The sequence below is a fragment of the Eleutherodactylus coqui genome, chromosome 7, assembly GCF_035609145.1.
Source record: "Eleutherodactylus coqui strain aEleCoq1 chromosome 7, aEleCoq1.hap1, whole genome shotgun sequence".
NCBI lineage: Eukaryota > Metazoa > Chordata > Amphibia > Anura > Eleutherodactylidae > Eleutherodactylus > Eleutherodactylus coqui.
Window position 1 is genome coordinate 173,191,867 of NC_089843.1, and position 27,831 is coordinate 173,219,697.

General features: G+C 39.2%; 1 protein-coding gene across 1 annotated transcript in view; it reads right to left on the reverse strand.

Moving 5' to 3' along the window:
• The window catches only part of BMPR1B (bone morphogenetic protein receptor type 1B), a 111,314-nt gene that overhangs the window by 19,517 nt on the left and 63,966 nt on the right, over positions 1 to 27,831 (reverse strand). Inside the window, exons 3-7 of the mRNA XM_066574024.1 lie at positions 27,159 to 27,261; positions 24,936 to 25,038; positions 14,072 to 14,168; positions 12,123 to 12,261; positions 9,706 to 9,898 (exon numbers count right to left, since the gene is read on the reverse strand). Of these exons, the coding sequence (XP_066430121.1) occupies positions 9,706 to 9,898; positions 12,123 to 12,261; positions 14,072 to 14,168; positions 24,936 to 25,038; positions 27,159 to 27,261 (635 nt within the window). The remainder of the gene's footprint in view (positions 1 to 9,705; positions 9,899 to 12,122; positions 12,262 to 14,071; positions 14,169 to 24,935; positions 25,039 to 27,158; positions 27,262 to 27,831) is intronic.

Sequence of the window (27,831 nt, forward strand, 5' to 3'; positions counted from 1 at the left end):
TATATATATAAGATAGATAGATATAAGATAGATAGATGGGAGATAGATAGATAGATATAAGATAGATAGATATAAGATAGATAGATAGATAGATAGATAGATAGATAGATAGATATGAGATAGATAGATAGATAGATAGATAGGAGATAGATATATAGATATAAGATAGATAGATATACAGTATAGATATGAGATAGATAGGGAGATAGATAGATAGATAGATAGGAGATAGATAGATAGATAGATAGATAGATAGATAGATAGATAGATAGATAGATAGGAGATAGATAGATAGATAGATAGATAGATAGATAGATAGATATGAGATAGATAGGGAGATAGATATAAGATAGATAGATAGATAGATAGGAGATAGATAGATAGATAGATAGATATAAGATAGATAGGAGATAGATAGACAGATAGATAGGTAGATAGATAGATACAGATAGATAGATAGATAGATAGATAGATAGATAGATAGGAGATAGATAGATATAAGATAGATAGATATGAGATAGATAGATAGATAGATAGATAGATAGAAGATAGATAGATATAAGATAGATATATAGATAGATAGATCGATAGATAGATCGATGTAAGATAGATAGATAATAGATATGGGATAGATAGATAGATAGATAGATAGATAGCTAGATAGATAGATAGATAGATAGATAGATATGAGATAGATAGATAGATAGATAATAGATATGAGAGAGATAGACAGATAAATAGATACCGTAGATATAAGATAGATAGATAGATAGATAGAAAGATAGATATGACACAGCTAGATAGATATAAGATAGATAAATAGATAATATATATGGAATAGATAGATGGATAGACAGATAGATAATAGATATGAGAGAGATAGACAGATAAATAGATACCGTAGATATAAGATAGATAGAAAGATAGATATGACACAGCTAGATAGATATAAGATAGATATGAGATAGATAGATAGATAGATAGATAGAAGATAGATAGATAGATATGAGATAGATAGATAATAGATATGAGATAGATAGATAGGTAGATATGAGATAGATAGATATGAGATAGATAGATAGATATGAGATAGATAGATAGATAGATAGATAATGAGATAGATAGATAGATATAACAGAGATAGACAGATAAATACAACCGTAGATATAAGATAGATAGAAAGATAGATATGACACAGCTAGATAGATATAAGATAGATAGATAGATAGATAGATAGATAGATAGATAGATAGATATGAGAGATAGATTGATAGATATGATATTAGATATAAAAGTATATAGGAAATGTAGGACTAAGGATATTATTATATAGTATATTAATATGAAATTGTAACTGCATTGATATATTTGAAGTGTGACATGATCCAGGACTGGGAAAATCTCTGATATGTATAATATCCCTAAATCCGATTTCTATGTGAATCTTTCATATAATCTGCCACCAGGAGGAGACCTTGCTGATCGTGACCGTCCTGTATATTCCCTAGACAGTACTCTGAGCGGTGTTTGGATACGTCAGACCCCACTAAAATATCAATTCAACTATATTAGTAAGATTTCTGTCTTAGACGCATATTAAAGAGCTACAAGCCATTATTTCATTCTGGACTTTGTATTTTAAACTGTGACTAAATGTGAATAATATTTTCCTAAAAAGATTTGCTTTAAGCAAATATTACAATTTTTCAAAACAAAAATGAAAACAATTTGTTAATCTCTACTTGGGACTGAAGACAGCAAATTAATATGAGCCACGTTGTCAGACTGTGTGCCATGAGGCAAAAGATTAATTTTCATTTTCCATCTGTCTTTTTTCATGAACTTTCAGGAGGCCGACAGTAAATTAATCATCGGACCTGTCAGCTATACGTGAGATTCTGTCAGTCTGGCAGATCTCAATTCAATCTGTCTTGATTCTGAATGAATCTATTAAAATGCCATTACTCGCACAACAAACTTGAAAATCAAAGCCATTTCAGGCTGGTACTTTCAAGACTCCAGCAAGGAAGATTATGTTTTCTTTCATCATTAAGATTACTGATTGTCTGTAATCGGCTGAAATAGGACAATAATAACAGTGAGAAAAATGTTAGATTCTGCTATTTGTAATTATAATACAGCAGTGTAGCTAGGAGTCAAATAGGCATAAAAAGTGGGGATTATGCAAGCAACTACATTTCGGCTTTGTTTTTTCTACAAAACTGTAATATACAGGGGGTGGACAAAAATATGGAAACATCACACGAAATGCATGCCTTAAGTTAAATGGGACTATAAATCATATTTCAATAAGACAGAGACCAATTTTAAGTGGAGGTAATGTGACACAGAGCCCGAGCAACAAGGTTCCAATGGTCAGGGGTTTAAGCCACTCAGCTACTGTTACCAGCTGACTCCCCAAACCACCCAGAGCAGGGTAAGAGGTGAAGTAAATACAAATCTGGCAGGAAAGCTCTCAGCCAAGTAGGGGTCAAAAGGGCAGCTCAGTGTTAATGATTAATATCACATGCATTTCGTACGGTGTTTCCATATTTTTGTCCAACCCTTGTACTACTCATAGTATTCTACGGGATGCTCCGTATGTACGTTATATGTCAGTATGGCCATTTTTTTGTCAAGTACCATATCACTCGTACTTTGAATGACAGGCCTATACCCTCCAAGATGCATTACTTCTACGAAAGCATATCTCCATAATATGGTGTCATAGAGAAGCAACACATTGCTGCGGAAACTGTCGATGTGAGGTCTAGCACTGCAAAGATAAAACTCATTAAATGTTATTTAATAAGCGTTTTTCTAGCGTGAGTTTTGTGCATTGCAAGACGCACAAAACTTGCATGAAAATGGAAACCAGTATTTTTCAATGGGTCGATTCCCATGTTTGATTTTTCTCTTAAGCGATGCTGTAAGAGAGAAAAATTGCTGCTTTTAGTGCAATTTTCTATATTTCCCATTGAAATAGCATGTGATTTTCACATGTTGGAAAAACCGTTTGTCAAAATCGCATTTACTCTAATGTGATGCATTTTTCTCGCAAAATGCATCATACTCACATTGTAAATCGCAGATATAGAAGCGTGATATCAGGCTGAGTTTCTCAGACCAATATCAGGCTCGCCCGTGTGAATCCAGGCTTAGAAGACTATGACTACGTGATGAAGATGGCTATACGCCAGAACACGGAGCTGCTGCCTTCATTGATGTTTTTGGCTGCATTTTTAATTATTGTTAAATAAACCAGAAGCTTTAATCCTTCTACCGCTGGATGCTGGATTGTTTTGTTACAAGACTATGCCAGGATCAGAAGAATGTGACATTCCCGAAATTGCTAAATTAATCAAATGCTGGGTGAATGATAAGAGTATTAGGAGTATAACAATACTAATAATCAATTGTATCACAAAAACGTATTGCATAGAAGAGAAGAAAATAGCTTCATTACTAAGAAGCCTCAAGGAACATAGTGGGGCTTCCAAATGTCACCATTTTCCAGAACTGCAGCTGTTCCCTATTGAAGTGTCAAGTGTTCAGGAAGACTGAGCCATGACCCTGCCACTTCAGAATCACACGCTGAGGTGTCCGTAATGGGGCAAGAAAACATTTTTTCCAGGGTCTAATGGACAGGAGCACAAAGAATTCAGAGAAGAGCAGAAAAAAGAGTAGAGTTTGAGCAACCTCCAGGAAGAGGCAACAGGTGAATCTGTTGGAGAAAAAAAGTATCTATGTACACGTAGATGCATGCACACGTGTATATATGTATACAAACATCTACATGCATGTGTCTTTTCTCTTCCCAAAGCGCTTCGAGGGCACCTCTTAACAGATGCAGCCAACGCAATGATCATCTCAGCCCAAAGGGGAGACGAGTGCGAGGTACATTTGGCAGTGGAAGAAAATGAGTGTAGGTGCAACCTTTTTGTGATAAAGAGGCACAAATAATCAAAATAGTAAGCTCAACGTCTTCATTTTATTAAACCAGCATGATTAGACGTGTTTCGGGGCTTTGCAGCCCCTTCCTCCATACTTGCTGGAAACACAATTTTCCAGCAGTTCATAATTATTCTCCCAAATTCTGTATTCAAATTTAAGGCCCATTTACACGTAACAATTATCGCTCAAAATTCGTTCAAACGACCGACTTTGAGCGATAATCGTTACTTCTAAACGTGGGCATTGGGCACTTTTTGTTTCAACGATGATGTTAAAGTGAACTTAAAATCTATTGTTCAGCTACTGGAGATAAAGCAAACCCATTTTTCTCTCAAGAGACATCAGGCTGTTATCTTCACGGGAATCTGGTAGATAACATTGCGACCTGCTGTCAGCAGTGACGAGAACAATGGAGCTGTGTGTACAGCTGGGTGTGTGAGTAATCACATGCTGGGCTCTGCAAATAGCTCCTGAAGGCCCTTTCACATGCAAATGAAGATGATAAAGTGTTAATGGCCATTAATGGACCTTTATGCAAAAATATTGCAAAATTTTTCAATCTTTCAGTCTTTTGAAAGATTATCTTTGCGTGTAAATGAGCTTTAAGGCATCTGTATGTAGATCTTGCAGTTAGTCGCACAACAGCAACCAATTCCTATATGTCCTCTTCTCTACATTAGGCTGCATTGTAAATAGACCCCTCCCATTCAAGAACAATCATATAATCTCCTTTAAGTCTAAATACACTAGCGTTCAGCAAACTTATACAGACTATTGATGTATGAAATTTGAGAGAATAATTACTAACTACTGGAAAAGTGTGTTCTCAGCAAATACTGAGGAAGGGGCCCTGAAACGTGTCTATTCATATTCTGGTTTAATTAAATGGAGAAGTTGGGCTTACTATCTTGATGCTCTGTGCCTCTTTATCACAAAAAGGCCACACCTACACCCATTTTTTTCCATAACCAAACAGGAGAGCGAAGTATGACTCTTAATGGCCTAGATGAATGGAACTATGGTTGAATTACTGATATAAAGTAGAGACACCAGAGAGGTAGGAAAAGCTTTCAGATGGGTCAAAAAATCAACTCTGAGAACTACCGTTCCGTCATCCCCTCACCGTCTGCGTCTTACTTCCTAACTTTTTTTTTCAACAATGGTATAATTGAAAGTTATCAGAACTCAAGTAGACAATGATAGTCAGGTGGGCATTTCCCAACACATGGGTCCAAGTACTCTGTTTAACTAGCCAGAAAAGATTTCCAATCAGTGATAACCAATTAGTGATCTGACTTATTTCTCTGATTCTGGAGGTTATCGGAATTCGAGACGTATGATGTGATATAAAGTAACTGTAAACGCCAGCTCTCCACATGGATACACGGACAGGTGCACGTACACCGTGAACAGCAATAGAAACAAATCTCTGGCACTTCCGTGGATTCTAGCATAAAAACAGCAAGTCATTTAATTTTTATAGATAAAAAGAATTTTTGGAAGATGTTTTTATCCATGAAATTTAAATAAAATGCTGTTTTTATGTTGGAATCCACGGAAGTGCCAGAGTTTTGTTTCTAATGATATAAAGTAACGATTAGTTAATGGGACACTTTTTTGGACTTCGGACCAGTAACGGCATGGAAGAACGTGCCTGAAATAGCTGATAGCAAAGAACAATAGGTTGGAAACTACAGTATAGCAAGTCCTTGGGTAGAGCTCCTTTAAGTTCATGCTCAACTTAATGCTGGTAATAACTATGACATTTACCTGGACTTCAAGCCCCTCGCTGCCACTCTCATTATAATAGCATATTTGTAAAATGTTCCCAGCTATAAAACTCACAAACATTTAATGGTGCCAGATGTAGAATTATGTCAGGGAGCGTGTATATCCTTTATGCCACAGCTCACGTTAACGGCGCTGGCCGTAAAATATCTGTCATCTTGCCCATAACTTCCACAAAATAAATTAAATCAAGAAACTATCTTAAATGGAGATAAAAGACTGTGCGGAAGGCTAATATGGCTGGGAGCCTTGGCGCCACGCTAAAGTGCCTGACAGAAAGGCACAGGTTGAGAGCCACTAGTGTGCTAAAACTATTAAAAGGGGCTATTAACGTCCTTAAATTGAGGATTAATTCATGATTTACAGCCCATCGTCAGTGCTAAATAGCAGCTTTACTTAAAGTAATTAAAACATTTACTTTGACGAGTACATTGTGTGAAATTATAGGGTGAGAAGGAGAGGAAAACCTCACTAATTCCTAACTGGTAATACAGTAAACTAGTGTTCTGTGGAGAATTAAAGTGACTGCATAAAGTCCATTATCTGCGCTGAGTAGAGGATATGGTAAATTTACTGTTACCAGTTTACTGCTACCGTGTTTTCTCTGGAAATAAGACCCTGCCTTATATTAATTTTTGCTCCAAAAGAGGCACAGGGTCTTATCTTCGGGGAAGGTCTTATTATACTTACCTAGCAGGCTTGGTTCAGGTCTCTCCCACTGCTCTCCAGAGCTCCGATGTGATTCCCGCAGTCCTTGGCCACTCATACATTCCTTCCTGGCTATGGGATTTATAAATCCCGCTTCCAGGAAGTGATCGCTGTGACTAAATCTTCGACTGCTGCTCAGCCGATCAATGCAGCGCTGGATGAACCGAATTGATGGCTATGAATGGTTTATCCATCGCTGCATTGATTGGCTGAGCAGCGATGGTAGAACCAATCAACAGCCATCGCACTGTACAGGCAGGATTTATGAATTGGCTACGATGTGGGCAATCGAAGCCATTGCATTGGTTTATAAAGCACTGCATTGATTGGCTGAGCAGCGGTTTAAGAACCAATCACAGCCATCACTTCCTGGAGGTGTAAATCCCGTAACCAGGAAGTGATGTTGTACGAGCAGCTGAGAACTGTGGGAACCATGTCAAACCTCTAGGGAGCAGTGGGAGGGACCTGGATGAGCCTGAGCCTTTCAGGGTAGGGCTTATATTTCAAGCTTCCCTGAAAATTAGGCTAGAGCTTATTTTCAGGGTAGGTTTTATTTTCGGGGAAACAGGGTAGAAATGTAAAAGGATTCACAAAAATACTTTTTGGAATTCTAACTGGTGCCCATCTTCAAGGTGGAACAGTGATCCAGCAAATATCGGACAGATGCTGAAACAGCAATTCCATAATATAATATATTGTCAGAATAAAGGCTCATTGACAGCTCCATACCAGCTCTGAGATGTATGGAGCTATAATCTAAAGTCTATAGACTTCTATGAGACCCTACCTCCGTATGCTTCCAATTTCATATGCAGAAATGCATAGGCTTTCTGTTTTGATTTTCAGATGAAAATGGAATTCAGTTAGCAGCAGGAGTCAGGGGCGGGCAACGGCTGGAGTCAGTGGTGCAAGCAATAGGCTTAGGGAAATGGTAGGAATCTGGTGGGGAGTGGTGCAGGCAATTGGTTGTGATATCCAGCCAATTGGCTTGTTCTTTCCTTGGAGACCTGATTAGCTGCTGAAAGTTCACTGTACCAATGATGAATACTATTGTAGTAAGTGCAAAAGGGTGAAGATCCCCATGGTAAATGGTAAATAATATACTGTAAACTATTAGAGCAAATATCTTGTATAGGATCAGCAGTACCCAAACATATTTCCAATGAACTTATGCCAACCCATACCCCAAAACCTTTAGTTTATACAGTGCCAAAGTTAATGTACTGTACACTCATAAGCAGCCCCAGAGAGAAGTAAGTCGTAAAGCGGTATCCCTGTCTCGTAAACTGATGACATATCTCTATGATGCTATTACTTTATGATGGAGTTCTGACCCCTGAAACCACCACTAATCTTGAGAGTCCTATTTTTCCCTGTACAGCCATATTCCAGGCCACTGGGCTGTACAAGAAGGTGCAGCTAGTCCCATTCACATTGCTGTGCAGGGAAAGACTGTTGGGATCAGTGGGGTTCCCAGAGGTTCCTAAAGATGCCCCTATGCTTATATAAAGTGATTGACAACTTTTTAATTGCCCCCCCTGACTGTGAATTTGGGTTGACATTTTGGAGGCTTCTGAACCAGTTAGCAGTTTTCCATAGAGGTATGGTTTCAAAATACAATGGTCGTCCTATAACCAATTAATATTGTATGTTGAGGGATCACTGTATATGATGAAATAGCTATGGGGCAGTCTACTTGATCTAATAATATGAGTGAAACCAATAGGCTGTAAGCCTGTATGATGCACTAACATAAGCATCTGCTAGCACTCTATAAAAGCCTTATCTATGTACTAACCCCCACTTCCCCCACCCAATGCATGGCAGGCGTGATAGTGATTGTTCATCAGTATTTTGTACCTATCCTATCTCTTGCATATAGAATTTTGCCTTTTCTTCACCATATTGGGAACTGGTGTTTGTGCCTGCCGCTGCACATCTGTATCAGTAATGGTGACTCTACAGGGAATAACTATCATCTAAATTGTGGCTCCATAGAAGGAAGGTAATTAACTGTTGTTCCATGCAAACACAACCGCAGCAAGCAGGTGATGAGTGAGATTTCGTTCACTAATCTCTTTATTCCAGTTCACCTAAAAATAGTTGCTGCATTATCAGTTATTGTTTGGTGTAAACAGATAATCGTCTTCCAATGAGTAACCAAGTTGTTCTGCGTGCACCTCCCAATGAACACTGATTGACTCCCACCTTTTTTGAATATTTTATCTTCCCACTTAACGCTTTACTGGTTCCCAAAAACATGTAAATATATGAGAGTGATCGCCGACTGAGCAGTTCATGGCGGTCTTCGAAAGAATACTCACTGCAACAGTCTTTGGCTGGTCTTGATCCAGTAAGAAACTGCAGCAGCGAGTGTTCACTCAAAGACCGCTTGTGCCAATCTAATTGCGTAGCATCTGCTGAGCTGTCCGGAAATACTCTATTTTACTGGCGAAGCAACAGAGACTGTGCCATTAGGAGTTGCGTTCAGGGGTTAAGTGATGTGCCGGTGGCCGGGATAAGAGTGCTTTTGCCCTCAAAAAAGTGCGAGGTAAGCTTCCCATGCTACTGGTACTTTAATGAGGGATACAATCCAATTCCCTCCCTGCCCTCCAAGAAAAAAGGTAAAAAAAAAGTTTTTTTTTTTTTTTTTTAAATTGTTGTCATGCAGATAGATGTGCTGCTAAGAAAGATTACCTTTTAATTGCATAATGAGTGTTTGTGCATTTATCAGCTTATCCTATAAAGGTCCACACCCAATTGTTGACCTGTGTAAAAGGACCTTCACTCCATTAGTGCTCAGTCACAAGGGCGCCGATCCACCCATGTTTCAGGACGGGAAGACGGCAGTGCGCACAAATTTCCTCACCTGCCGGAAAAAGAACACATGGCTGGCAATATAGCCGATCATGCGGAGATTCGTCCGACACGCGGTGTGGCCGTCATCCCGCCCTGAAACACGGGCGGATCGGCGCCCGTGTAACTGAGCCCTTAGGGCGCTTTCACATGATACTTTTTATGTTCAGTTTTTTGTGACCCAAACCCAGGAGTGGAGAGAAAGTATAATTGAAATATTTGCAGTTCTTTCGTATTTTGGACCAACTCCTGGTTTTGGCTCACCAAAAATTGAACATAAAAACTGGTGTGAAGGCGCCCTTAGTATTTGTTACATGGAGCTCACTTTCAAACAAACCACTGAGAGCTGTCATTGCCATTCCTGTTGTAGAAAAGTCCTTTAACACTACTAGAACTTACCTAGTATATTCTCGTGCCTCATGAGCACAGTCTGATAGATCTCAGTCTCCCTAAACCAGCTGGCCTCTTCAGTGGTAAAGAACACTTTGACTGCCACTTTCTCTCCGCGCCATTTGCCCATCCACACTTCTCCATATCTTCCTTTGCCAATCTGTTTCACCATTTGGATCTGCTTCGCTATTGTCCTTTGTACCTATGAACAAGACCAAAACCAATAACATATTACTTCCCAAAGTAAATGACCACCCGGCACTAGCATGACTAATCCAGAGCAAACAGAGGGGAACATGAAATATCACTGGAGATTCTTTTTACTGCATGCAACATTTCTCCTTCCTCCCGAGAGGACCTCAAAATATTACCGTGGCCCTGTGCAGCTCCAAACCGTAAAACTAAATATGCTGTAATTTGAGGCAATATTGACAAAGGTTACTTTACTGAAGGGCTCTTGCTTCATTAGCTGCCACCCACATCTACGGCTGACTTTATCAGAAATTTAAATGTGCAAAATGATTTAATAACGCACTAAAAGTGACACTGAGCGGGTCGCTGTTTTCATCTGCTTTGAGTTAAGTAAAAAACGATTATTTTACATGGAAACATATAACAATTCTTCTATTAATATGTATGCTGCCTTTAAAGCATAATATAGTCCACGGGACTGATCAGAGAAAATTAAAGTGAACAGCTGTATAACTCATGCCAAAGTTTAGTGAACAAAACACTCCAGATAATCCAACACCAATATTGTCGAAGGGGTTTACTTGATAATGGACCCAATGGTATAGGTAAAGGTCATAGTCACACCTGAGACTCTATGCTTCGGCACTCATCCCACAGTCCCACCATCTATAAGCACGGTTTGCCACACTTGGGTGCTAAAATTTTGCCGCCTACAGCCCTGTTGTAGGAGGGCTAAGAGGTCATTACAGGACAGGGAATAAGTGTCTGATTGGTTAAGATCTGACGGCTTGGACTACTACTGGTCAAGAGAATGGTAGTCCCCAAATCCCTTGTGTGACTGGAGCAATCGTATATAGACATTACAACCACTTCATTCAGAGTCTAGGGGACTGATAGAAACAGACTACCCGCTGTTCTCTGAATATAGCTCATGGCGGCTCACACGCATTAATAAGCTACTAATTGGCATTAGTACCAATTAGTAGTTTATGCAAGATGATCACTCAAAAGCCATCTTTTGGGTGATCATCTTTGTGTGCAAAAGGGACTTTAGACTAAACTGGTGGATCAGTTAGATCGTTTAACCCCATGGCTTTATTCAATGTACATGTATGTCATATAAGTGTGGGATTTGCATGGAGTGGGCTCAGACCTGTGGCAGGGCTTAAAGGAGTGCCTGTGAAAATACAATACACTGCAATACTGAAGTATTGCAGAATATTGTATAAGCAATCAATTTTTTTATTATTACAAAAAATAAAAAAATGTTAAAAGTTTTTTTAAAAAACCTTTTCCCATTTTTAACATTCAAAATCAGAACAATGAAAAAATACATATGTGGTATCACTCTGTCATAAGAAGTCTGATCTATTAAAATAATGCATTATCTATTCCACCAAGTGTGAGAAAAGAATGCACAATGTCAGAAATGCGATATTTGGTCACCCCATTTCCAAGATTTTTTTTTTTTTTTTTTAAGCGATCCAGAAGACTACCAATAGAAATTACAGGTTATCCTGCAAAAAATAAGTCTTCACTAAACCCTTATGAATAGAAAAATAAAACAGTTGTAACTTATTGAATGTGGGAAGAAGAAGGCAAAAATGAAAAAATGGCCATGTCTTCAAGGGGTTAAAAAAGGAAACCAACAAACTAGGCCTGCGTGAAGTGACAAATGATTGTCCGTACTTGGCTGATCATGCCATATGTGAGTAGTGTCAGTCGGCAACGACCACAAAATTATACAAGCTGAGATAACATTTTTGGAAGGCTGTAGTCTGCCATCAACTCTTGAAAGTGATGGTTGGCCAAATCAGTCATTTTGGCCTTTTTGTCTGGTGTGGGCTGTGTTGATGCTTTTTAAGTAAGGAATCGGTTCTCTTTAGCCTATTCAAATGGGAATGGCAGAGCCAGATCATTCTCTGTCACCATTCTATTAAATAGCGCCACAGAAAAATGTTGCAAGCTACGGTAGGTTTCCTTGTCAAGCTGAAAGAGACCTCAGTCTTAAAAAATGACATATTTGCTCTTCTTGGTTTAAAATGGTTGTTAATAAAAACAATAGGATCCATTAGCATAAACAGGTTCACAACAAGTTACTTTGTAGCACTGGAAAGATTACAAACTTGTAATGTACACCACACGTCAGTAGATTTTACTGTCATTTCATATGGAGTTAATATTTTCTATTTATTCTGAGAAATTTCCAAATAAGTCCTTGCTGCCTTTCTTACCAGCAGAGGGAGCCCTGATCCACTTCCAGAGCTCTGAGACTGTTCAATGAGATCTTTGAGTGATTCTCCAGGAGGGATATAAGTCTCGTCTTGCTCCAAGCCGATGCTGTACCGAGGTCTGGCCTCTTGTCTTTTGTACCTATGTATAAGACAATGCAGTAAACTGAATACATCCCATTACAGAATGATACATATAATTAGTATTACTTGCATAAGGAGTTAAAAATGCACTTAAAGCAACTTTATTACACCGCTAAGTTCCTTCCAATGTAAATAAAGCTGAATGATGACCTGTATATACCAGCTTCTGCCTGACGCAGCGTGTTACTAACACTACTATATCGCATTTAAGTTACAACTTTGAATGCTTCATTTTTCACTTTTTGGATTCGTTCACATCTGCACTATGGATTACGATTTAAGGCATGTTTACACATTGCAGTAATCCTGCGGATTCTCTGCAGCGGAAAGTTCTGTAGCAAATTTCGCAGCATTTCCGAATCTAAAGCAAAGCCAAATTCAGTTGTGCATCAGCGGCTGATTTCAGGAGATCCCGCACTACCTCTCACCGCTAAAGTCTTTGCACTGTTGCTGCTTCTTTCACTTGGCACCCGGCGGTCTTTAATGAGTGCAGTGCTGCTGATCCCTTCCGCATCGTCTGACCAGCGGCGCTGCACTCACTAGCAGCTGCTGGGTGCCCGGTGAAGGGAGCCCTGAAAGCACTGAGACTCTGGCGATGAGAGGGAGCGAGGTATCTTCTAAAATAAAAAAAAGTTTTGAATATATAAAGGTTGCAGAATTTTCCACTGCATGAAATCCGCAGCATTTCCACTACGTGTAGACATACCCTTAGGCTGGGTTCACACAGGGCGGATTTGCCTCGGTTTTGCCGCGGCAAATCCACCCGCGGCCGCTAATCTCGGGATTAGTCAGCCAGGTGGACGAGATTTCTCAGAAATCTCGTCCACACGGGACTGCCAATCCGCTGCGGTAAGCCCGTCTGGAACCGCGGCTGCGGCCGCTGCAGCCGCGGTTTCAGAATATGCAGCATGTCCATTCTTTTTGGCATTCCGCTGCGGCCGCGCTCTCCTCTATGGGAGCGCCGGCCGCAGCGGAAGAGCGAGCGGCTGGGCCGCTTCAAAGCCGCCGCGGCTTTTTCCGCGGCAGTTCTCCCGGCGGAAATCTCGCGGTTTTTGCTGCGGCCAAACCGCGAGATTTCCCGCGGAATTCCGTCCCGTGTGAACCCAAGCTTAATGTTCCCTCATACGAACAGGAAACAGAATCCCTGGCCAAAACTGATCTGTCGATGAAAACGAACAGCGCCAAAGGGACCACACTACCATAAATGGGATCTATTCAGCTATTCAGCTTCCGCTATGCCCTCCAGCATTTTACAAGACGACATAGCGCTCCCGCCGTGGTATTTTATTCTGTACTTTAACAGAAATCGGCAGAACCTCCGACGCAGATATAAGCAAAGTCTTATCTTGTTGAGACACTCTGAATCTTCTCACCTTGCAACACTCAAATCATTGGTCTAATTGCCAACAGGGTACCATATAAATTTGCATCAACTGTCTATGATCTCCTTCCACATAATATAACAGTAAGTCAATTGATTTAAAGGAGGTGTCTAAAAAGTAACAGCTTCCTTCCTGTAGAGCGTCTCTCCGTTCTGCTTAGGTCATAGAGGGGGATCTCTATACCCCTACAGTGTCCATATGCTATCAGTAAAGAGCTACTGTAGACTTTATACTCTTCTCCGCAAGTCCTTCCGTTCTCAGCAGCAGCTGCCTACTATCTTCTCCCTGTAGGTGGCAGTCACACTCTCTTCGCCATTCATTCTTACGAAGAAAAAGAGACTTGACTAGGTTGAAATTCTCCTAACAAGTCTTATTTCTTTCTTCTAAGTGATTAACTGAAGCTAGGCACAAATGTTTTGTTCTTACCTGAAGTAACAGAATATTAGAATCACTGCCAGAATGATGCTGCAAACAGTCACTGAGATCAGAAGGGCCATATAATGGATACTGCCATCAACAAAGTCTATGAGAGAAGAAAAACAGAAAAAAAAATAGAAATTGTAACTTCTTTGGTCAAGACGTGTGATTTAGAATTGTAGCAATAGTTCACCAACTTCTTGCCAACTATAACAGAAAGAGCCGCCGGCAGCAGACAAGTGAGAGAGGTTTTTCCATGGACATAATGAAGCAGAAGGTGTTTGCTGCTAATTCACTGGAACTCCCATGATGCCTGGAAAGTCATCACCAGTCATGTAATGGAAGCTGGGGAGCAGGAGACAACCTTTCCCAAGATGTTGGCATGTTAGGAATGCAAACACTAAACTGCAGAGAGATCCCAGAACACCCAAAAAGGATGATATAAGTGGCTTTAGAAAGAAAACCAACTCTTCATGCGCCTTACATAACGACAGCTAATTAGCTTCCGTTTTTTTTTACATCTACATTGAGTCTGCTCTTTCGAAGTGGCACATCCTACCCAATTTCTCTAGTACTCAGACCGCACGGGCAAGAGCAGAACAAAACCTTCTATTACATCCCTCCGATGCAAATGAATCATACTGACCAAATTCATAACTCTCTTATGCCTTAAGTAGCCAAAGTCATATATACTGTGTGTTTGGGAGTCCTGTATACGCAGGTCATAGCAAAAGTCATTGTTTGCAAAACCTCGGTAAAGATCTGGTTGGTGAATGCTGCAATGTAACCCTTCCATGACCAAGGGTCATTGATTCACCCGCGTCCAGATCACATTCTGCAACTCTGGTGTTCAAAAAATTATAATATAACTTGTATTTGTAGGCAACATATCAACACAAGGGCTTGTTTTTATGATAAGTTGTATCTTTCAATGGTTAACTTTTAATGTTCCATACAATATATTAGAAGACTTTGAAAAAAGTAGGAAAAAAACACAATTGCACCACTTTTTTGGGGGGAGGGGGATTTTGACGCCATTCATGGTATGGTAAAAATGACATGACAGCTGCATTTAAATGGTTAACAGCTGCAATCTTACTGATCGCAGCTATTGCTGTGTCGTCTGTCAAAGCGGGAGATCAGCTCCCGAGCCCGCTGCATACACCGCATAGGCTGTGGCGGACTATATACGTGCTATCTGTACGGGGTAAGTATATAGTCATATATGTGTTGCGAGGGGGTTAAACATAGAACCCATTGAACTTTGTTGTCACAATGTCAGGAGTTGAGTATGAAGTACAGTACAGAATCTGGCAGTCCTAATCATAAACTCAAATAACCTGCACCAGGGTAATAAGATTATGAGCTCATTAAGATGGATAATTATATCTGCAAGATATTCCCAGGACTGAAATTTACATGCTCAGTTTATAAAGCAGCGTTCTCCTTTTGGCAGCCGTTTCACTACATGAATTCCCACTGGAAGAACTACATCCACATGCCTAATCCTTTACCCATATCTGCAGAAAAATAACCTTTCCGTGCCTAGACCCTACACAGACTGCCGCATGGTCCTTGTCTTGGAAGGAGATTAGCAGATCAACAATTTCTTTCAAAAGACAGTCGGCATTCATGCCATAGCTGAAGACGGAAAAACAAGAACTTCAGCTTTATCGACTCATCCTGCCATGGTGCTATTAAGTTACAGCTTTACGAAAGTAATGAGACAAGAGTCTCCTTGGGGACCTCTTAGTTTACGCTTTTTAAAGACTTGCTTTCGTGTTGCATTTTTTTCTCTTTTTTCGTCTTTAACTCTTTAGCTGGTAGGCTAACATGCGATTCAATGGCTGGCCCCATTTCCATTGCTTTAGGCTTTTAATTTCCAGCGTGTAGGCATGTGAAGCATATCTGAGGACCTTTGAAAAGAGACACCGACAAGATGCCTATCAGGACAACACAGGGTCTCATCAGTCATTTCTCGCTTCAGCTGCAGCTCTCTACCTGTGCCGTGGCTCTAAGAGTGCGAGAGATGAAACGGAGAAGCCACTGGGGAGTCCGCCTTTCTTTTTTTCCCGAAAAGGAGTGAAACAGAGGACTGAAAGCTTCATTTCATGGTTTATTAACAGTTTAGCCTCTTTTAATGGCAGCCACTTCTCTGTGAAATGTGTGGTTTGTAACAGTTTAGGATGTCAGTTTGAATCAGGTTGATAGAGATTGCAGACAACCTAAACAAAATAGCTTCTGCATGAGACAAGGGCAATTTACAGTTTTACTAATTAATTATGTATACGCCTCGCCATTACTAGTTAAATCGCTGTCAATGTTTACCTAATTAACTAAAAAATATCATTAATGTGTGTAATTACACAAAAAATGCGAACATCTGTCCATATATATAGGCAAGCCATCTTTTGACTCCTCGCACACAAATTACTTGAAGGAGAAGATATTTTTTGTTGCAATTAAAAAAAAGCGATATATGTAGATAATTAAAAATAATATATATATAAATGATATCAGGTTTTTTTTTTTATTACAACCAAAAATTTCTTCTCCTTCAAATAGTTGGGGTATTCAGCACAACCTAAAGAAAAGTTTACCACTTAATGTGAAATACTATGTAAGAGATCATTCAAAAACCTCTCAGTGCGGACAGCATGGAGTTCTGCTTTAGAGACATCTTATCTATTGTATTAGGGAATTGCTTGTATTTATAGAGCATTGAGGTGTAGAATCCGATTTGGCAATTATATTATAATTGTTGGTAATGTTGGTAAAGTTTCCTAATATAAGAGATTTACGTGGCTCCAGTAGTGTTCAGTAGTGCTGGATGATTAAAAGAACCATATCTAATTCAGAAATCTTGAAAACAGATCATAGAATCTATAGAAGGATAAGAATTTGATACGAGGACCTTGAGGCCTCATGTCCATGGGCAGATTGGATTCCGCATGCAGGAGCCCACAGCGGAATCTGACCCTGCTCGCGGCCGAGGCCACTGCGGGTCTTTTACTTACCCATCCGGGTCTTCATTTTCTGCACTGCGCATGTGTGTGGAAACGCCAGCTGGTGCGCCGACGCACATGAGCAGTGGAGTTTTTAATTTTTTTATAACACTCCTGCTTTCCCATGGAATCTGCGGCATGTCTGCAATTACATTTCGGACGGGCCGCAGATCAGACGGCCTTTATTGACTTCAATGGAAGCCATCTATGTGGGATTTGCACTGAAATGGAGCATGCTGGGTTTTTTTCCGGGCCAAAAGGTCCTCAAATCAAATCTGCATGCTTTATTTCATTTGCGGACGCCCATGTTTCTCTATGGGCAGCTTGATTTGCGGATCTTCCACAAATCAAACCTGCCCGTGGACATTGGGCCTGACTTATGTAATAGATGTCCTTAAACCTAAAGGTCCTTTTACACGGAATGATTATTCAAAAGAATTGTTCAGACGAGTGAAAATGAACAATAATCGTTCAGTGTAAATGCAGCCGATGATCAAACGATAATTCATTCACTTTGTGTTCATAGTTCATGTTATGCAGCATAAAAATCATTGTTCAGTAATCGTTTGGTTTAGATACCAATCGTTCTCAGTCATTTATACAGTGAACCATTGCTTGTTTGAACGAACCAATGATGTATCTGCTGTATAAACAGGCTGCATGGGCGAAGGAGAAATCTCACCGCTCATCAATCTCAAGAACGGGGGTCCTGTGTCCCCCTCTCCTCCTCACTGCGGACTTACTGTACCCCCACAGTTAGGGGAAGACTGAATAGAATGCTGGTTGTGTCTCCCTCTGCCTCTCACTGCCGGCATGCTTTACCCCCCACAGTGACATCAGAATGAATAGAGCGCTAGCTAAGCATGCATATGAATTTTAAATGGGAATACCCGAGATAGCAGAGTTAGAACCACTTTGGCATTTCATTGAAATGAATGAAGTTGTGGCTGCGTATGCTCGGCCAGCACTCCATTCATTGTGATGTCACTGTTGGGGATGGTGCGATCCCAGATTAAGAGGCAGAGGGAGACTTGGGACCCCCATTCTCGGTATCAGTGGGAGTCTCAACAATGAGACCCCCACCAATCAGCAAAGGTATCCCAAATGCTGTGGATGGGGGATACCATGTGATTCTGGTAAAACCCATTAAAGATCTACATTTTAAAAGTAGACAGTAATATCACTTGAAGATGAACACTGCCGGACAAAGTATAAACTTTGAAGCAGTTGGAAATGGTTCTAATCCGTCAGATAGTCTATAATTATCTATCATTAGTGCAAGTTTTACATTAAGCTCACTACATAGTATAGAGTATATGCAGTATAATATGTCTGGTTCAATCTGAAATTGAAAGTTGGATTCCTGTTGCAGATTGGCCAGCAGATCCACATGGGATACCTCTATTGTAATTCATTGCAGCTATCATGGGCCTTCTCCATATGTTTTCCATGTTGGCGTATAAAATACATCAGATTCTGTCAGGGTTTAGATCCTGGAAGCTGTGCCTAAATCCTGACAGAGCTCTCAATGTGTGAACATGGCCAACCATTGTCTAAGATGTCTTGGGTTTCGAGCCTCTAAACATTATACAGTAGGGAAACTTGGAGACTTGCTTTCTTTCCAATGGGATGGTGTAGTTACACATTTACTCCTATTATTCATTGACATGTGCTTTAATTACTCCTTTTTCTCTCTGCGTACAGAGAACAATATACATAATTAAACATAATATTTTCCTGTTATATGAAGCACTGAACTAGCACAATGGAAGCTTTCGGAAGACATATAATAAATGGCACAATCCAATATTTAGACCAATATGCCAATATGTGTACAATATATCTGCTTGACAGTAATTCCTCAGACTATTTTGGTGCCCATTTAGCATCTAGTCAACCTAAGAGCTAGACATCATGGCACCACTGCTGCCAGTTAGGAGGGACTCCTATCATTGTTTATCTCCCAGCCCCTCCCATATATATTACAAGAATTAATTTTTGTAAAGATTTCCAGTAATGTTTGGTATGGCAATTATATATTATAGAGCCTCAGTGTAAGAATTGAATTTATTTCAAAGCACTTTAGTATTGCTAAATGGATATCAGATACATCTATACTTTGAACAAAAGTATCTAGTGCCTTTAAAACATTATCATTATCAATACTGCATTATAGTTTATAGCATTGCTGAGCAGTGGCTACAGCTTATCAGATAACAGTCTATATACAGCAATGATGTACTTCATCTATTACCCTTGTCAATAGACGGCTCGTTTCATAGTAGTTTCTTTCTTTTTTTAAATCAGATCATTTCATTAAAGTTATATTTTCACTACAATTACTCCTTAATTTCTATACATTCATACATGCATGAGCAGGATTTCCACAGAACATAATATTACCCCATCCAGACACTACAAATAATCATAACTATATATAAGTAAATCAAAATCTCCTCCATCCCTTCCCCCAAAAATATTTAGACGCATACAAAAAGGAAAGAAGAAAAAAAAACTAACCCTTCTCCACCTTCTCACCTCTCTCCTTAATCCGTTCCAAATCCCTCAACTTTTCTACAATACCTCAATGCAAGAGCACTCAATATTAAATATCAATTATATATTTATATCAAACTATCCTCCCCAAATTTCCTCAAATTTAGTCAAACAGACTCTTTTTTTATATCCCCTTTCTTCCTGAATTCCCAAAAGAGTATGCTGTTCATCACATCAACAACACCCAATATATGAGGTCTGAGATTAAGACGAATATTAACAACATACACTTTTTAATTATCTCTAGTTTCCCCGTTCCAAAATTCCCACAAATTCACACAATTCCAGACCATATGCATTAAATCTGTACTATCCATGTAACATTTTGGGCAGTCTGAGTTTAAACTAATACCCTTGTTAAACAACTTTTATGGAGTACGATAAACTCTATGCACTAAATACAATTGCGATCCTTGTTGACTTTCAGATAGATATAACTTCATAGTAACATAGCTCGTAAGGCTGAATAAAGACAATGTCCATCTAGTCCAGCCTGTCTAGCCTCCTGTTTTGTTGATCCAGAGGAAGGCAAAAAACCCCAAGAGCAGAAGCCAATTAGCCCTATGGGAAAAAATTACTTCCCGACTCCCTAATGGCAGTCAGACTGTTCCCTGGATCAACCCCTAATAGTTCCTACCTGCCTGTATACCCGGATAAACAAATAACCTTAGATTTATAGCCTTCGGGATCATACACAACACTGCAGTCCATTTATCTTCACTAATATGGCCTAAAACCTTTTTCTATTTTTCTTGTACCTATCTTGGGAATTGCTGTAAGAAAGCATTAGTCTATATAAATAAGATATTACACCCTTGTAGCCCCAGAATACACAAGAAAATTCATCAAAGATTTTCAACTATAAACACAGATACTAGCCAGGCTTGAGCAGGAAACGCATATTGTAGCTGAAGAAACTGGGAAAAATAACTATGGGGAACATCATAAAGCTCTCTAAATTGTCAAAACTATGAAAAAGACTCCCCAGAACCTGTTCCAAAAAGATTATCTCTCTCTTCTACCATCGTGAAAAAGCCTACAGCTTAAAAAAATCCATCAGTTTTGGATTTGTCCAGAGGGGGTTTATACAGTAAATGCATCTAGCTGCAAAATCTGCTTAAACTTATTTCATGATTTCATCATTAAAAGAATAGTCGGATACAATCTCTCTTTTCCTCCTTTCCTCACATATTGTTATTGAGAGGCTACAACTTGCCATTTTAGAAACTAACCTACCATTCAACCCAACACTATTCCTTTCTCCCCACTTCTACAACTGTTGAGACACTAAACAATATATCCAAACATTTGGATTTGCCAATCCTCCAAACCTTGTCATTTGTTTCTCAATTTCTCCATACTGCAATCCAACTATATCAGGTGATTGCCTTATCAAACCAACAAAGGGCTCAAATGCCTAGGAAAAATGAACAGAGGGCAGGGGACAGTCTAACCTTGTTCCCCTCTCCAACACCATCTGTCCCAAAATATGACCATTTATCCTCACTCTTGCCCCTGGCATTGCATAGAGCAGTTTAACCCATGCCACAAATTTCTCACCAAAACCAAAACCATCATATGAAAAACAGACCACAAATAATTCCACTCGACATTGTCAAAAGCTGTAAAAAACAGCCCTGCTCCCACAAATCTTATGATCCGGCTGAAGATTCAGGTATAGCAGCCTTAAATTAATAGCAGTCAAATGTTTGGCATGAAGCTGGACTGATCCTCATGTATTAAATGAATCCTTACTAAAGTACCATTGCCAAGATTTTAACATCCGTGATCAACAGAGATATCGGATGATGGGAATCAGGAAGAGATAAATGCTCTCCGGTTTAGAAATTAAGACAATCATAGCATCTTTCATCGATGGTGGATGTATGCCTTCATACAATGATTTATTAAGCACCATCAATAAATGTCCTGGTGATGCTTGAAAAATTGAGTTGGAAGACCATCCATCTCTTGTGACTTTTCATTAGGAAGTGTTGCTACTGCATCCCTTACTCCTTTACTGTCAAAGGAGCCTCTAATATCATTCTCTGATCATCAGACAAAGTTAAAAAATTGCCCCCAAACCAAATATTCCTAAAGATTTTCACAATCCATACTTAACGTAGTAGCATATATGTCTTTAACCCTTTCCAATCCAATTTGTATCCTGGTTTTCCTAGGGGGCTTACTCTTTTTCTGCTGTTATACAACGGCGCTATATGCTGGCTAAAGCCAGTACTGCATGAGGTGACACATTGGATAGGCTCCAACAGCAGAAAGGCTGGCAATATACAGTAAGAGAACCCCGACGGGCATCTTCCAACATCAGAGCTGTACAGCCTTAAATCATAATGTCTTTAGACGTCAGACAGTGGATTGGAAAGGGTTAAAATAGAGAAAAAATGTCTTCAAAATTTCATCCTCCTTTATAACCAGAGAATTTTCAGGCCTTCCCAATGCTACAACATAGGATGATGATTCCTTTGCCTTCATTATAGAAACAAAGAAACAACCCCCTGCTTGCCCAAAGATCCGCTGCTTCATAAAAAGATGCTCATTTTTTGCAACACCTGTCATGATGATGCTCTGCATCTAAAGCTGGTCGCTGAAGGGTCCTATTGACTTCTCGAGATTTAGACTTATGTAAGGTAATCTCCTGTATATAATAACTCCATATAAATGTCCTCATGGCATCTCGCCTACCCACACTGAGGAAGAGTCAATAATACTTTGAAAAATTCCAATAAATACTCCTCTGTTTTAGGATTACCATCAAGCAGGTTCAACCAAAAGAGATCTAATCTTCAAACTCTATCCTTACCGAATTCCCCGCCATTCATAATCAACGACAAATAGAGTAATTTCACATCTCCATTGCACTTTAGAACTAACTACACAGTGAGACATTTCTGCCACTTCGATTGCAACCCTTAACTTTAACATAACCTTGCAGCAAAGGTTAATTATATCTGACCTGCAAACAAGTCATGAATCTAACCCCAGCTTCCTCAGTACTTTGCCCTTAGTCAGAGGCTCCTGACCAGGGAAAACCTTCTCAGATGTTCAAAAAGTCCCACACTGTGGGAAAAGCCTCACTTCAATGCTATTTTCTGTCATGTGTACCATATTAATGCTCACGTATGTTGTTTTTGTAGAAGTTGAGAGCCATAAGGTTTGGAATATTTACTTCTGAAGTATTTGCCTATGCTACATTCTCCCATTAATTAGATTGATTAAAGTGATGTCATTGGAATTTTTATACACGGGTTTCACATATCATTTATTCCATTTATCTTTTTCCTGGCAAAAGAGTTGATTCTACCAGGGAAAGTTTATGTCAGCCATGTAATACATGGACAGATTGAGTCTGCCAGAGAGAGAGCCACTTACCTTCTATATACACACAACTGGTACTAATTTACTGTACACATTTTTTTACCCTTCAATAGACATAAAGGTGCATTTATTATGTAATTTTGGGTTTTTCTAGTATTGTCAATTTGAAGTTGTGCAAACACTTCTTCCGCCAGAGAAAGGTAACATATCATAATTTTTTGTTCACATCAGTCTTTATTACTATATTATTACTCTTTTATTGTACTGTAGCTTAATGATTGTTCATACTTCCTATGGGAAAGTTTTCTTGTAGGAACTATGTGGGGACTAGTCACTCTCATAGTAAGGTTCAGTATATAGTGAGTTTACATTCAATATGGCTGACTGCTATCGCAGGCAGTGAAATGATGCCCATTTGTGCAGACAGATGAGGATTAAGTAGTTTTTACTATTTCACAATGATCTGGCAAAAATGTTCCTAAGGAAGTTTGTTTGCCTGATTATCAGGCCATGAGAAGGTACCGCCAGTCACTCTAAAGTTCATTCGTTAGGTGATCACATCTCTAATGCGGCACAAAAAAATCATTGTTGGCATCACGTCTCCCCTTGTAAATGATGGTGAAACTCAATGTAGGGCAAACAATCCTATCAACAAGCTTTCATTCACTAATAGAGTCTGAATTTGCCTGTTTAAAGGCCGGACAAACAAGTGCCGATCTTGTTGATTGGTGCTCACCATCACTGTGAAATCTACATATGTACTTGTTTCAATATGAAATAAAAGCAACAATTGCCACTAAGGGATGGGCTCCTAAGTTTACAATTGATTGTCAAGACATAGAAGTTGTAGACGAGATCTAGAAGACTGGAATACAATTGCATGAAACATGGTAAAGCATGAATGAGAGATCTTGGAAAGTTCTTCAAGTGTAATGAGATATCCATATAAACAAAGAATTGTCAGGCTACTAAAGTTTGTGTGACTCTGGGTGAGAAATCTGAACAATAAGGGAAGGAGAGAGGAAACATATTGATGGCTTTGAATTCAGATATCGATGAAGGATATTGAGTCCTAAGAAAAATAAAACGAAAAAGGGGACCTAGACCACATCTGGCTTTTCACTTGATACACAACTGATCGGGTTGAAACTTCAAGAGGTTGTTTGAGGTTTTTTTTCTTAATTTCTAACTCACCATACCTAAAAATAATTACAGAACCTATACTCATCTTTTCTGGTTCACCACATGTCCAGTGGTCCATTCTGACCGCCACTATTGTGTTTACAGGCTGCAATCAGCCTGTATATGGGACAACTGTAGTTAATCATAATCCTCAACGTTCAAGTGATGAGCTCTGTGAATGGCTGCAGAAACCGGTGCTGTCCTGTATACAGTCTGACTGCAAGCTGCAAACATAGAGCCAGCGGACAGAACAGATTTGGGGAGCTGGATATGTGTGGAGTCAGGGGAGGTGAGTATAGCGTCTTGTATTATTTTGGGTCATAGGGAATAGGAAATAAAAAAAGAAGAAAATGACTTAGACGACCTCTTTAAACAACCACGGAAATAATGATCAAGTCTGAAGACCCTAACGTAAGACAGGACATTGAATGACCTGGAAAGCTGATTATATCGTCTGTAAAAGGAACCTGTCACATCCCCAGAGCACCATAAACTGAGTTAGGGTGCTGTTAGAGGAGGTGACAGGGAGCCGGGGGATGTATTTCTTACACTCACCCACTCCTGGAATCTGCGATGTTCCCCTTTGAAATCGACATGTGGAAAAGAGTTAAAGTTCCGTGTCACGGACAAACTTCAGAAGAGGGCACTGTTGGATCCTGGGAGCTGATGAGTATAAAAAATACATCACCGGCCTCCTTGTCATGCCCCGTAACAGTACCATACCTTAGTTTATGGTGCTGTGGGGACGTGACAGGTTCCTTTAAGCTATGTGCTAAAATGTCCCTTTGTCTTACCTTTATTTTTAATTGGAGGCAAAGTGGGATGAAGATCTCTGTTACAAAAATCTTCATCTGTGCAGCATTCAATGGACCTCCTTTGATGGGGAATAGGTGTATCCTAAAATAAAACCAAAACTAGATTAATGCAATTGAGAAGATACAGACAATTTGCAAGTAATGTTTAGCATATATTATATATACATATAAGCTAATAACCCTCCAGGTTTCCTAACGGACCACATACTGAATGTGTTTTCATTTATTCTGCTATCAGGCCCTGATAGCTACAATCCTAATGAGATAAAGGAATAAAAACTAGAGTCATCTGGCAGATATCAAGAAACATTATGCCAGAAGTATGGGATAATCTCACCCTAAAGCAGATACCTCCATTCACTGAATAGTTCTGTAGCAATCATTATCTTCAACAGACAAATAATTATGATAAAATGTAAAATAGTTAAATACTGTATAATATGCACTTACTGAAAAAGATAACAAAGCCATTGAATGTCTTAAAAACACAAGACCCAGGCTCCAAAAGTGACTACTCTAGAAAAAAAACACATTTTTCCATCCCTGCACCCCTCACCTGATTGCCTATCAGACTCTGGACTTTTCATATGTACATTGCAGTCACTTTTATGCAATGCAGCCTCCTATGTGATACTTATTAGGCACCATTTTGATGCTGAGATTTCTCCCTGCTTTCTCTTTCACTATTCTGTGCTTTCAATCCTGTGATGCATCAGTACAACATCACACTAACAGCTAGAGGCTGCACTATCTCTGCCTGCAAGGAGGACACTGTGATTATCGCTACTCTGTCTATTCACCTAAATAAGCTACAGGCCTATAAATAAAGGCAGAGCTACAATTTTCTTCATTATAACTATGTGACGGGAGCCTTTAATCATCAGCAGTAACTGTGATAGGAGTTTTTGTATCGCCCTCTAAAGAGCTTGTGTGGTAGGGTCCATCACACAGGAATTATGCTGACTGAAAAACAGACTAATTTGAGAGCATGTAAACCCAAGTAAATCTGAGCTGGTCAGAATGGGAGCCATCTGAAGAGAAGGACTACAGGAACTTTCAGAGAAAAAGGAATAAGTAAACAAGTTAATACTAACCGAATTATATATACTGGGGAACTAGTTACATAATGAATAAAAAAAAAATAATTGAAGTGATTTTAAAGTCATAAAGTAGCACCATCAATTTATTTAATCTCCATTATAATGATAATGGTAGGGATAAATATTTACGCCAGAAGCACATACAGTGGAACCTCTCCTAAAGACCATCTTTCAGAAGACCTCACTTAGACCACTCTAAAGGACCATTTTTCAAAACAATTTTTGGCGTTGGTCTCAAACAGATTTCACTATATATTAATAAAGAGTCATACAATCTCTAGAAAGATACATAAATATATTGTTACTGTTATACAAGAGGACTATAAGAAAGGACAGCCATTTTTTTGTAATTCATGGAGAAAATTCCTTATGAATACTTACCTCCAGATATTACCTAATTAGTTATAATTTTAGTACATTAAAATACCAATGAGGTTCAAAAACCCACTTTATGAGTTTTTACAAGCTACGGTATGTGCATTCCTCTCAAGACCACACATAGATAATTATGCTCTAATATAAGCCATCTGGGAAATAAAACAATGATACAACCGAGGGTGTGGGAAACAACACCAAAAGTACATTTTTAGAATAGTCTATCACCCATTACAATACAATTAGGTCAAAAGTGCATAGGATTCCTATTATCACTTATGAATTGGATGCCTTATTTGAACACATTCCAAAGGATGCCAAGAACACAGATGTCCTTATTATGTCCTGTTATGATTAACCTCTTTTATACTAATGGCCACAAACTTGTTGCTAGTCCCATTACAAGCAGAGTTTTAATCAAAGCTCCAAAATCTCCTCATTGTGTAAAAACCTTCCCATCACCAATGTGCAGCCGTGCAAAAGAACATCTCTTTGTCATCTGATCACATATGCTACAGAGATCATATGGAAATCAGCCTTTAATTTAAGAACCAAAAGAAACAATATCTACTCAAAGATAATTAAATACTGTAGGCTGTCAATTTAGTTGCAAGGTATCTGTTTACTTAAGTATTACAGGTGGCAAGACAAAGCCTTAAAGAAGACGTCTTAGAAGGAACCTTCTCAATAGAACAGTGGTGGCCATTGTGCACAACCATCAACTTACTCTGCATTGAAAGTCTGAACCTTCTAATCCTAAGCAGCCAGAGGTGATCACAGGAAGTCCAGATTCATCCTCTTCTATAATGGTGAAACAGTAACCATCCGTCCTGTAAAAAAAGCCAATAGTAGTTACTAAGTTTACAATAAACCAATGGTGACACATGCAGTTAATTTTTTAACATTAAAGCAAATCCAGATACATAAAACAGGAACATAATTCATATTCCTACTACTATAATGATTTACTGTTCTCCAAGTCATATTGGCTTGACTTTTCCCTTTCTTCGCGTAGTACCTGCAGGGGTTGTATAATGTGTGTATTGTATGCTTGGCTTCTTTGTCCTTCTTGCTGTTGGTGGTCACAGCCCAGCAGTTCTGCTTTTTTTTCTGAAATCCTGTAGGCCCCTTTTTGTTTCAGTTGGCCATGCTTTGTATGAAGGAGCCACAGGCATCGCTACAATACAGAGGCTAAATTGCAGCTGTGACTTCTTCTATCTCTATAGATACACCATTGGACCTTCTATGTATTGGCTTTTGATGCAAATTGATGCACTAACAAAACACAGCTGAATTAGGAGCAAACAAGTCAGCAAACCATAGCACTGTATTATATAAGATGCAATGCATATTTTATAGTACTAGACTATGAGCATTTATGGAAAATTTGGATTGATGGT